The sequence below is a fragment of the Mytilus trossulus genome, chromosome 6 (assembly GCF_036588685.1).
Source record: "Mytilus trossulus isolate FHL-02 chromosome 6, PNRI_Mtr1.1.1.hap1, whole genome shotgun sequence".
In the NCBI taxonomy this organism is placed as follows: Eukaryota; Metazoa; Mollusca; class Bivalvia; order Mytilida; family Mytilidae; genus Mytilus; species Mytilus trossulus.
In genome coordinates this window covers 43,660,202-43,674,284 of record NC_086378.1, presented here as the reverse complement: position 1 = coordinate 43,674,284, position 14,083 = coordinate 43,660,202, and the positions used below count along the sequence as shown (strand labels likewise).

The 14,083-nt window shown below is 32.6% G+C and overlaps 1 protein-coding gene across 6 annotated transcripts in view; it reads right to left on the bottom strand.

Moving 5' to 3' along the window:
• Nucleotides 1–14,083, bottom strand: part of LOC134721402 (protein-glutamine gamma-glutamyltransferase K-like) — an 88,676-nt gene that overhangs the window by 28,763 nt on the left and 45,830 nt on the right. Inside the window, exon 1 of one of the 6 annotated variants that reach the window (XM_063584384.1) lies at nt 5,157–5,273. The exons of the other annotated variants lie outside the window; for them this stretch is intronic. Coding sequence (XP_063440454.1) covers nt 5,157–5,187 — 31 coding nt within the window. The 5' untranslated portion in view covers nt 5,188–5,273. Of the gene's footprint in view, nt 1–5,156; nt 5,274–14,083 lie in introns of those variants that run through there. 6 annotated transcript variants of the gene reach the window in all.

The following is a 14,083-nucleotide window of genomic DNA, read 5'->3' as shown; positions in this document are numbered from 1 at the left end:
ATACTTTGCTTGCTTGTGATAATGGTGTTCGACAAGGTGACAACTTATATCCTTTCCTATTTTATTTACTTTTGATTGACTTAATTAATTTCATAATATTACAGGACTAACAGAACTATACCAGAAGATCTGGAAAGAAAATAAGAAATATATCTTAAGTGTTTTGTTATATTGTTTGCAGATGACACGGTTTTGTTGGCTGAAACAGCACAGGACCTGCAGACTCAACTCAATGCATTCCATGATTATTGTTTGACCCCGTTCACACTAGGACATTTTTATCGATTTAAACTAGACCGGTTCACTATACATCGGTTTAAGGCCTAATGTGAACGCATTGAATCGATCTTCAATCGGTCTAAACGAAAACACCAAAAGAGGTAGTTTAGTTTGAATCTATCTAAAGTAAACCGATCTTACTTTAGATGTGAACGCAGATATCGGTTTAAACTAGTACGATTGAATCGAAAATCAGGTATGCGCATGTATAGCGGCAAAACTATCTCAGAGGTTAATTGTTTAAACCACATTTGTCAGTTAAAAGACCTTTAAAACAAACTGTAAACATGTTGTCTTCGCCATAGCATAGATTTGCAAAATCTGTTTCTTCTTTTCTTATGTTGATTTTTTTTCTTTGCAGGAACTGCAGTATTTCCGGCGTCGTGTTGTAACTTCGTTGCTAATTATTTTTGTTCAAAATTAAAGAAAACTGTTATAACACCAGTATCAAAATTTTAAAAGAGGGACGAAAGATAACAAAGGGACAGTCAAATTTGTGATTCAAGAGAAACAATAACTTTATCAATTTTTTTTCCAAGTGTGTGTATCAGTGTATCAACACATAAATTTGATAAATCAGTTCTATTTATACACATTGTTTTCAGTTTTACGGGCAAAAAAGGTTAGATCGATTGCGTTTTTAATTGTAGTATGAACGCAGTGGTTCAAATTAGACCGATAGAGATCGATATGATTAAAGATAATGTGAACGCTAACTGGTTTTATTTAGATCGATTCAAATTAGATCGATAAAAAAAAATGTTAGTGTGAACAGGGTCTAAGACTTGGAACTTAAAAGGAAAATTGACATAATTAAAGTCTTTGTGGTTTTTTTTTGTTGTTACTAAAACGGGAAATTTTAATATGAGAAAAAAAAACATTTATCCGATAAGGCTTTAAGCCATGTACGAAAACTTGAACGTGAACAGGAAGGATGTATAAGATTTCTGTAAAATGTCAACTTCAGCTTGTTCGTTTATTAAAAAAATATATAAACACGTGCGTTTGTCCACCAGTTGGCTTAGTAATTTTGAAACCTCTCTCTCTTGTTTTGTATATACTGTAAATAGTTATTATTTTCATCTCTGTATACTGATGTCATACATTGACTTTGTGAGACCAAATATATAGATTTAGAGGCCATAAGTATACCGGTATGGATTATTGATTGACTGTTATTTAGCGACACTTTCAACACTTTCATGCTATTTCGTGGCGGTGAGTTTATATTGGTGGAGAAAGCTGAAGTACCCGGAGAGACCCCCTGACCTTCGTCTGAACAGACAATTCTGGTCAATTAAGATTGGAATCGAGCTTGCCTGCCACGTGCGGAATTTGAAATCGCACACCTAAGTGTTGACATGCTAGTGATACAGCAGTTCGACTACTTATAAAAAAGAAGATGTGGTATGACTGCTTAAGAGACAACTCTCCACAAGAGGTCAAAATGACACAGAAATTAACACTTACAGGTCACCGTACGGCTTTCAACAATGAACAAAGCCCATACCGCATATTCAGCTTTAAAAGACCCCGAAATGAAAATGTAACCACTCGACCACCGAGCGCCCATCACTTTCACCCGAAATGGATTAAAGGAGATATGGAATGAAGCTGAACTCGGTGCATTACATTTACGTGCCGCTTTTTATCATGTATTTGTGCATATATTTCACAGTTTCATCTATAGATGATTATGGGTGGATTCCTGAGGCCCAGCGGCAAATTGATATATGCATATTCGTACAAGAACAGTCATGTTAATGTAATATGAATATTAACCCTGTTTTGTACTAGAGTAAGACCGACACCCTGAGCCGGATTTTTTAACATGCTAGTTCAAAAGGTAGCATTCCGAAGGAAGACATTATATCACCTTACCCGGACACATTTTTCTGATTCCGAGCCGACCAGCTTTTGCTCTTAATCCTTAATCCCGCGTGCTTATATTAATAGATGGGAAGCAGCATGTAAATATGAATTTTAGTCTTTGGTTTTGACCCGGTCGGGGTTCGAACCCACGACCTCTCTCATTCAAGGCGAACATGCTACGACGAAAAGGAGGGGGGAAGTTGTTTTGTAAATGTTTGATTCTAAATTTCTTGAAAGAGATTTTATCTATTTCAGAAGGGAAGCGAAATAGTTTGTTTCCATTTCAAATGAGGAAAAAATAAAACAATGATGAAACTTAACAAAAAAAAACACATGTTTTTTTTGTGTTTTTTTTTTTTTTATTAATTTCGAACAAGGAATACACGTGCTCCTTCCCTCAAACTAGACTCGGTGTCTACCACATTTATTCATTAATATATAATGTACAGATCATCTGTTTAAGCTTTGGATAAAGAGATCTGACAACACGTCATTTTATTTTCTGTCCTTGTATATATTACATCAGCCAATGAAATTTCAGCTTTCAAATTTTTGAAGGTGTGTATCAATCCAACAAAACCAGAGAATTGAGCGTTTTTAATCTGGTGTCTAAATGAACTTAAAACACTGCATTTATTTATTTTTTACTGAGACCTGTTGTTCTCTTACAGATAGATCTAGAGAGTGGTGTTTTGAATTTTTCAAAGTGAAGATTTACTGCAGCGGCTTTTAATATTTTGCGTTTATCCTGGAAACATAATAGATTTTATAAAAAAAACAAATAGTGCATTGTGTCTGAATTATACTCTATAGTAAAGGTTCTTTTTGGGCAATTTTGGCTTTTCGGAGTTTTGTTGTCTTATTGGCTATTATCTTGATAACTAATAATAGAGAAACCTTTTCTTGCAAGGTATAGACAAGAACATATATAATCAAAGTACTGAAGTATGAAAGTTGTTTGCGACTTCAGGGAACTTTGTTTGAATTTGCCGGTTGTGGTTTCATTAATTTTTACCAAGCCTTCATTCAATAATAGCTACAGATGAAAATTTTCTCTGGTAGAAGAAATTGTTGAAACTAAATTTTCAGGTTTTAACAATTCAGGTGAGCAAAACGAGGCGTAAAGATTGATGCCTACGGTTGACGAAGAATTCGCCATTACATTATACCGCGGCAACTTTATAACTATATAAAATTGAATGTCACTTTTCCATTCCAAAAATGATAAAATGAAAGGCCCCCTTTATTTTTTTCCTATCCCCTCTTTTTTTTTTTGGTTTCAAATGACCGGTTTCTTATATGAACCATTACTCTACCAGAGTCCGGTTTTTTTCCCAATTGTTTGTGTCTATCTTGAGAATCTACAAAGAGAAACTCCAACAGCTAAAATGACCAGAAAGGCAATATTTACATAAATGACAATAACTAAACTTCGTGTATTATCTTCTAAAAATATAGAAAAAAAATGCTAACGTAAGGTATACTGAAATTGACAAATATAATGCCTTCCCTCGTTAAAACGTTCATAGAGCATGACATAAAAGAATCATTTATTAAATTTAATAACCTTAACCGTATTGTAGACTTCGTATGAATATGTTTATTATTAAAGACCCGTCGATTTAAACAAAACTTTGCAATTCATATATATTTTTACAATTTTACAACAATATCAGATGTGATTTTTTGCATCTTAAAACGAGGTACTAACATGGCAAGGTTTATCTCAAGTCTCAACCATTTTCTAAACGGTAGCTACAGATTTGATCCTAATTAGTAGTAACGGTTACTCCGCAGAAGCAGATCGGGATCAGTTATGACGTAGACAGTAATCATTCTAATCGTAATCATGTTCATTGACCATAACGACGATGAAAGCACATCATATAATGACGTTTCGACATCATATAATGAAGTAAATAAAACCACATAATATAAGATTACAAGCACATAATATAATGACACAAGCACATCATATAAAGGTGTTTGCACATAATATAAAGGAAACTGCACATCATATAATGATATGTACATATCATATAAGTATATTTGCACAGCATATAAGTATATTTGCACAGCATATAAGTATATTTGCTCAGCATATAAGTATACTTGCACAGCATAAAGGTATATTTGCACTTCATATAAGGATCTTTCAACATAATATCAGTATATTTTCACATCATATAAGAATGTTTGCACATCATATAAGTACATTTGCACATCATATAACTTTATTTGCACATCATTTAAGTATGTATGCGCATCATATAAGTATGTTTGCACATCATATAAGGATGTTTGCACATCATATAAGGATGTTTGCACATCATATAAGGATGTTTGCACATCATATAAGGATGTTTTCACATCATATAAGGATATTTGCACATCATATAAAGGTGTTTGCACATCATATGATGACAAGTGCTCATCATATAAAGGTAAATGCACATCATATAAAGGTAAATGCACAACATATAATGAAAAATGGGCATAATAAGACAGTGTTGGCGTTCCATACAGAAGGTCACCAACAGGTCTTCAATGCAGCGAGAAATTCCCGCACCCGGAGGCGTCCTTCAGCTGGCCCCTAAACAAATATATACTAGTTCAGTGATAATGAACGCCTTACTAAACTCCAAAGTGTACACAAGAAACTTAAATTAAAAATAATACAAGACTAACAAAGGCCAGAGGCTCCTGACTTGGGACAGGCGCGAAAATGCGGCGGGGTTAAACATGTTTATGAGATCTCAACCCTCCCCCTATACCTCTAGCCAATGTAGAAAAGTAAACGCATAACAATACACATGCCTTGCATGAACGAGAGAAAAAGTAAAGAAAAATGCATTTCCAGACATCATTGTTCAATTCCGTATTATAAACATATAAAACTGAACCACACATATATAACATGTGTATCTAAATATATGACACATTTGTGATGACTCGGAATTGATGCTTAAAAGAATCATTGAAATCCTAAGATGAAAATATTTTACCTTTCTCGTAAGTACGAATGTATCTAGACATATGTTTTGATCCAAAATAGACAGGAAATTTGTGTGGAAAGTCCTTGTAAGTAATTCTACCTTATTCTGATGATCGGTCAAAAAAATATGTGAAATGTAGACAAACGCTCCGGAAATTGCCTAAAACATACTATATTATTACATAATAAACCATTTATACGGACAACACCTACTGACTATCGAGAGTAGCGGAAACAGATTTCGAGCGGAAGAAAGCCTACATCATTAAGCACTAGTTAAGATGCAGGTGATAAAAGCAATTAACCATATTAACAATTAACAACATAATAAACAGTATTTGCTTGTTATGTTGTATTATTACAATAGCTAGATATGAAATCGATCCTTTTAACGTGCTTCTGAATTAGAATTTAGTTAATTCATTAAAGTAAGCAATGGTGTTGTGCATGTGTCTGATTTCGTACAATTCAGATGACGTAGCATACAATCAACAAAAAACTTATAGTCACAGCAGGTATATTTTGGATACACGATTGGTATTTTTGATAAATTAAAAGAACTGACACATACTTTTATTATTTCTTTTTCATTTCAAATATAGCAGATTACATAATTAAATTCTCTGTAACAAAAGAGAAGTCCCATACATTCAAGATACAATATTCAGCCATACGAAGAGTGATAATGAAAACCTTACATAACCCATATGCTATTATATGATACTGTTGTTTATCCAATTTTATCAGGAACAAATGAGTTAATTAACAACCGCTATATATGTTGGTGTGTTTTTACACACAACATGTGAATTTAGTTACACCAGACAAGGACACATGTTGGAAATATGCAAGACTTCTTTAGAGAATAAACTAGGGAAATATATGTGTCAGTGATCTAACGGAACTTAACTATAAAACAGGCGTCTCCTACACTGTTAATGTTGATGTTATTTTGTTTATATCTGCTCCATTTTAATTATGCTTTCGATCAGTGCGTTTCTCTATTAAGCCATTCGCACGTTCGTGCGCATAGTATGTCTTTCGGTATTTACCATGAAGCTGAAACTCGGTACAAATGTTCATTATGATTGGATACATACCAATTAAGAACCATACATTGTTGTATATCGCCATTCACGGAACATAGGACATTATGCCCTGCTCATATGTCCTACATGAGCAGGGCATACTGTCCTATGAAAACTTTTTTTCTTCTTCTTTTAGTACTATCATAACTTTTGTTGATATCAATATTATTGGCAAATTTTGTTCAAACATTTACTTTCCAATTCATTTATGCATCTTTGTTTTGTCATTTCAAATTACATCAACACCCTGATACATTTGTTTAATGATGTTAAATATATCTGCTGATTATTTCGTCTGAAAAAAAGTGTATAAAAGTTTTCCAAATACATAAATGTGGCTAACATGATGATACTTTTTAGTGTTTGAATGATACTGGTCTGATATACAAGATGAGCCTGATACTGTTCATCTGAGAACCCAACGGAAAACCCACGGAAAACTTTTTTGTCAGAAAACACTGCCAATAATTCAGATAAACTATCTACACTGATGTATGTCCACATTTGTATGATTACCAAAAGAAAATCACCGAATGATACCAAGCATACTGTTGCAGAAACATGCTGTCCCAAATAAATGTGTTCAGTATAGTGTTCATTAAATATGAAACTCGTGCAAATTGAATGTCAAAATATTATGTATATTTCCTCGAATCAATGTCTTATAATCAAACAATTTATTTATATCGCCCGAAACTGCCTTTGTTACTAGCATAGGGTATTTTAGCAACGTGCCCTCATGAGGACTCCTCAAAAATACATTTCCTCTTCTGACCTTATATTGTGAATAACGGATAATTTATTTGACAAATTTATCATTTGTTGCAATAACTTTGACATAAGACATAACTTTTAATGGAAAACCAATATTGTTTAATTAATTAAGCAATAAAGTTTAGGAAATCAGATTTGACTTCTCAGCGCTAACATCGACCGTCTGCACAAGCAGTAACTAATGTTTCCATTAGCTCTCATTTAACTACAACTAGAAGGAAATCCGCTTCACTTTTCTTCATTCGCACAGTCCGTTAGTGGCACGTTTATATAAATTTATAGATAATAGAACGGAGCTATATTGAGACGAGATTGATTTGAATTTAGTTGCCTTCGGAATGAAAATGACATTTGCAGATTGAAATTTACTACCGAGTAGTTTATTTATAATTCCTAAATTGGTCTGTTTGATTTTGCTGGGTTTTTTTTTATTTAATCTGTGTAAAAAATTATCAAGCATATTTACTTTGAAGAACTATATCTGGAGGTATCAATACAAATTCAGAAATAACTTTTACTAAAAAAAAATCATCAAATTATTACGCCTTTTATAGAATAAAACTAGATTTAGATAGAAACATGTAATCATCTCATCTCTTTATCACATTAGGAAAATATTGCTTATTGCTATGCAACTCTTACTTTTATACATGTTTACAACTCTAACAAACAATTGCAATCATTTAACCTGACTACAGACTAGAAATACACTAATAGACTCAGACTGTATAAATCGTGTCGTATATCATAGTATATAACAATAAACTACTTGAATAATTGACCCCAACATATATAGAGAGCTTTGTGCTTAAAATTGTTCTTAAAAATATTTTTGAATTTTTTGAAAAGCGACATGAGTCAGAAACAGAAATGAGGGAACACTGACAGCGTAATCCATCTTTTCCGTTACCAAGTACTAAACATGGTTAAATACTAGAAATATATCTGCTGTTGAAAACAAACACCAGCTGCATGAAGCCCGCCTCTGGGTGTAGGATTTTAGTATCTTTGATACACTCTTTATTTCCTTTATCTATTTTACTATACCTTCATCGCCATGCTGTTTATAAAATGTCAAGTTCTGTCAAAATCAGCCCAGTACGTTGGAGTGACATTTGTCGTTTTGTGGAATGAAATGAAATCGCCAGTTACATGGAGCATATGACGTCACAGAAAAATGTTTACGCTTAATTTGGGCTAACTAAAATACTTTATTTTAAAACACAAGAACAGTTGATGTCTACTTATTTTCAATATACTTTTGAAAAGGGTGGAACACACATAAGAAATCATTCCATTAAATAGATCCATAGCTTTAAAAAGCACGGTTAGGTAGATAGTACTATCAGAACTCTGAGTAGCACCAATAGATAAAGTGATAAAGGATAAAAAGGCAATTAATAACATGGTGTATTAGATCGGTTGTCTTGTAAGTAATATTAGTCTATCAAATCATTATGCTTTTCTTTGCTTATCAACAAAGAAAGAACCATTATTAGCAAATTTTAGCAGCAGTTGATTGAAAGAAATGGACACCAAGCAGAAAATCTAATTTTGATCATCTTCATGGAGTACATATCGCTTAATTAAAAGATGAGTATATTGTTCAGAATATTAGAAAACATCGTTTGAATAGAATTAAACCCGACACCAATTGATAACATATAATCGTTATAAATGAGGAAGGAATTTTGAGTAATTAGCTTATCTCTGCATAGAAAATTGGTCCTGGCGACTGTTTAATGAAAATAATACCAACATATCGATTTCATCATTATAATTATGGAGATAACCAAATGTCTATCATTTGCACGAACTAACAGAACATGATTTGACAAATTGGACGAACAAATTGTACCAATTTCACACCCTGCTTGATTCTATTATATGCTGTGTATCATTATAAAGTCTTGTATAAAAAAAATCACCTTTGACCTTGTTATATGGGAATTTAGTACCGACTTCACTTTCTATATTATGCTGGCAACAAAAAAATGAAAACATCGCCATAGATTCAGGTTATATTTTTCAGTCGATCTGCTCTGGTCCATAATTTATAACTATTACCAGATCCGGTCCAGTTTTGAACTATTTAAAGGCCTAAAGTTCAATGTTCCTTTTATATACATTAATTCTGCATGTGCCTTTCCCAAGAAGGGAGTCTGTTGTTCTGTGGTTCTAGTTACTTGCTGTCTGTCAAATTTTGGTCTTAGATGGATTATTGTCCCATTAGTCATAAAACCACATCTTCTTACTTTTATAAAGAAACTAGATTGCAAGAAATTACCAATCTATGATTGTCACAGTTTTTGTTAAAATAACCACAAAGTCGATATGTGTAACAGAGAAAGAAGATAATTGCATTCCGTAAAAACTACATATTTTAAGCCTATATTTTCATAGTCCTGTTACAAGACAATGTGCATGCAATGTTGAAGATGTTGACAGCTATATAAGCGGGAGATAATGTGCCCCATGAAACCTGGTTTATTTTTCCTTATTTCCATTCGTTTGTCTATTTTACATGACCTTTTTTGTTATCATTTCAAATATGTTTATGAAATCGAAAATCGTCAGACGAAGATACAGACAACATTGACCTCATTCTGTTAACTTTTACATAGAGAAAACCTATACTGGTACAACATTTGAAAAAAGAGACAAACAGACAGACAAGAAAACACTGCAGAAGATTGGGCACACGACCCCCCCCCCCCCCCCTTCCAAACCTCCTCAAAAAATCAAATCAAACAAACCCATCAATTTTTGAAACAATTCATTGAGAAAAACTAAGGCCATAATTTATACCAATACAATTTACAAAACACAAATACGACAGACAGGCTCAGATTTGGGACGTACACGTCAAGAATGTGTGTGTGAGGGGGGGGGGGGGGGGGGGGGAGGAAATATGTTTGAAGGTGTCAAACCTCCCCTCACCTTGGACACTGGTGTTAAAGTACAACATAAGCATTTCACAATTTAGAATCTGTTCAGATGGAAGATAGTCAAAATATTAAAATTAATATTCCCCAAGTGAAGCGCATTCTTGAAAATGAAGGAATCAATCGTTCTTACAAACATTTAAACCTTCAGATACTGCTGCCAAGAACATACATACCTCTACAACCAACGATATCTCAGAATGAGATATTTCAAATTCACGTCAAATTAGTTGAAAATCTAACTGAATAAAAAAACACTTTAATAGTTTTCAAAATAAAACCAAGAATGTTCCGTGTTGATGATTGATGCAAACATTTTAAAGCTCACCTTTCTTGGGCTAATAAGCATTTTTTTTGTTATATCAAAATTTTGGTATGACTGGTTAAAAGCAGAAAAATAAACATTTTAAAAACTTAAGCAAAAAGATAAAAAAAGATATACGAAAAATAAAAACACATGCAAAGCATTTAAATTAATGTTTAGTATGCAATTAATTAAGACTTGTGCAAATGTTGTCGCTCTATCGACAACGTAAAACTCTATTTTATCTTCAGATTAATCACCAGTTAAAAGTGACATAACATGGAAATGTGTAATCAAGATGACTTCATCAAGGTTTTCTTTTTTCTTCATCAACCATCACAGAGTAATATTTTCCGTAAGTCAAATATATTAATACATAGAGAAACAGTTTGAATAAAACAGGTGTTTTAAAAAGCCATCCATGACTACTGAGCAGTTGATACTGTCAAAATTCAACATCTCACAATCATGTGTATCTAGTTGGTGGCATCAAAATCAAAATCTTAGTCCTGGAAACCATTTTCTTATAAAACCTTCGCCAAGATTACTTCGAACTAATTTTTTTGGAAGTTCTTGGTGTAAGTGTGGATTGTATGTGTCCAGCGAATCAGGAAAAAGTAGTGTATAATGTTGATTGAATTTATCACATCATTTTTGTGACTCTCTCTAATACCGATAAAACATTAAAGTAAATCCATGTTTGTAAAAAAAAAGAAGATCGTCATGCTTCTAGAGAACATCTATTAAAATGGATTTTAAATAGAAGTTTTTAAATCCAAATTTCTTATGCGCTTATCTCTCTCATAATTACTTCATTTAATTCAAATTAAAATTATAAAGTTTTAAAGTGAGATACTTTGAAACTTGCCAAGGAACATTTAGAAATTGCTGAAAACCAATTTCAAAATCAGCACGTGATGATCGAAACAACAGGAATGAAGTAATAAATAAAGAAAAAGATTATCCTTGATAAATCAATCTGAAACGGCTCCTAGATGTACGCCAATTCATCCGTTCTACTTGTAGATGTTCTCCTAGACATCCAATCTGTTCACAATTTACATTTTTAATAATATTTTACGTCGTGGACTCTAAGTGGGGCAACATTGGTCCACATGAGTAGAACATTCAATCACTTATGAATACACAAAAAATACACAAAAAACCATGACAATATGATTTGAATTTCACAATTTATTCACTCAGATTGCTCTGCTGACAGCATGACCGACTTGTTGGAAATCTTTTTATTGGCTTATATATCTTTTTTATGTTTGAGATCCTTAAAGGATTAATTGAGGACTATGCTAAAAGATCAAATGATTATTTCGTTCTTCATCAAGTAAAACACATTTAAGTGAGCTGGTTGTTAGCAACAATAAGACATGGTTTATTTTATGTGTATCATTTAAGAATTTTATTTTTTTCTGTAATATCAAAGCCAGTAATTAGCACATACAAGGCACATTCATTTTTTTTTAACTAAAGTTTTTTTCAAAAGCTGTGATCCTTCATTCTCATTCTTTTATTGGTAATTATGCCCCATTTATGGGCTTTATACTTTCTGGTCTGTGCGTCCGTCCGTCCGTTCGTCCGTTCGTCTGTTCGTCCGTTTGTCCCGCTTCATGTTAAACTTTTCAGGTTAAAGTTTTTGGTCGAGGTAGTTTTTGATGAAGTTGAAGTCCAATCAACTTGAAACTTAGTTCACATGTTCCCTATGATATGATCTTTCTAATTTTATGCCAAAGTAGAGATTTTCGCCCATTTTAACGGTCCATTGAACATAGAAAATGATAGTGCGGATGGGGCATCCGTGTACTGGGGACACATTCTTGTTATAGTTGAATCGGATAGTATCGGGGGGAGTTGTTTCAACATAACTAGCATGTTGCCTCATTGATTGGGTTTGCATGCCTAACAAAATCCTGCAGGAATTTAAAACAAATATGCTATCAAATACAAAAACCTCATGAAAAATGTTTCACTCATGAACAGACAAACATTTAAATAAACCGTCTACAATCATAGCCCCCTTTGGTTTTATGATCAATCGCGTCATCGTTCAGTTTCCTTGAAATGCTTGATATGAACTGCATGGATTTTTTACAATTTTACAAAAATGGTGACAATCTGTGCATTTTAGTTTATTCCGATTTTTTGTATTCTTGTACTTCGTTCAATTTCGTGCACTTATCAGGATAATTTGACCAGATCTTTTTAATTGTCACGTCACACTGTTTCTTTTAATGACAGTGTTATAATTTCGACAAACTGCTATCAATAAAAGCTGGTTTCTCGCAAAAGCACGCTGGTGCGAGAAGTTTTTGTTTTTCCTCTGTGAAACATTATTCTATCCTTCATATTTTATTAATCATTTTCAAATTCAAATTTAGCATTCCTAAAACAGTCAAGTAGATGATGAATATGCTTATTTATAAAAGCAGACTTTATACTGCACGAAATGAACACTGTTTTCACTGCTTTTCTAGACATTAATTTACAAATGGCATTAAGACATGTATTGCAAATGTAAGGGAATAATTTGTTCTAGTGAAAAAATCAAACATCGTCCATATAAGAGAATACTCAATACAATAATATGCATTCACATGAAACACCTAAAGATTGGAAACAAGCAAATGTTGCTCCCTTATTTAAAGAGGGAGAATAATCAAAAGTCAAAACTGATTTTCGATCCACAAATTTGTGCAATCTTAATCGTATTGTATACACACAAAAAAAACAGGAAAAATATGTATTGTCGTCTGATTACATATTCCAGGAATCAATTGTATTAAAAATTTTAAAAAACGTATTAACTCTATGTTTATTTGTAAAACTTGGCAGTCATTTCTTATGTAATCTTCCAGACCTACACTACTTAATAAAACTTAATCCATGTAGCAATTAGAATGCAATCTACCATTGAAATTATCAACAAAGATATGCACATGCACTAATCGCTTAGATTAAAGATTAAAATCCTACTTTTATTATATATTTTAAATTTTATAAAATTGCAAACTCAGAATTTTTGTTTCTCTTTCGGCATATTCAGCCAGATCCATTAAGAAAGCTTCTTTGTATCCCCGTTTACTAAAGCGATGGTATTTTCAGTATCCATTCGTTCGATCGTCTGCACGTTCATCAATCCCCAAACGGTATCTTTAACATATAACTTCTCTTTAATTCAAACTCGATGATTTCAATAAATCTTTCAGAATTATAAGTAACAATGACATACCAATAGTGTTTGACTTTATTTTATTCATTATCGAAATGTATTTGGGGTTCCCATAGCCAAGAAAATACTATGCCATACTATGATGTAAAGAAAATGAGGTGTGCATATTTCTTAAAAAGAACATTTGTGTGTACACGTTTTTCATTGTTGTATTTAAATGATTTAAACGATTTTTGAGGTTTACCTTGTCAGTAAATGGACGCTGAAACATTTATCAAAGGAGGAATGCATCATATATTGATGACTCCTCTTTACCCAAAGACTGGGTTTCATTTGACCATCGGGTCCATAGATAATTTTTTTAATAATGGTATGTATTTAAACTTTAATCCATTGCAGGATATAAATAGAAATAAATCGTCTTTCAGAGATCTGTACAAATGATCGGTATGACTTTGATCGTAGTTTTTTTTTCTTCAATATGATATCATATTTTATTATAAAGAAATGTATCTGAAACTTTTTGTTTTTATTTTTCTATACAATGGTTCTTTCTGATAAAAGAAGTCTGTCTATTTGAGTATCATGTAGAGTTTTTTCTTAGTTAGCTTCCTTCTAGAGATAAGCCTCCTTTCCACAACC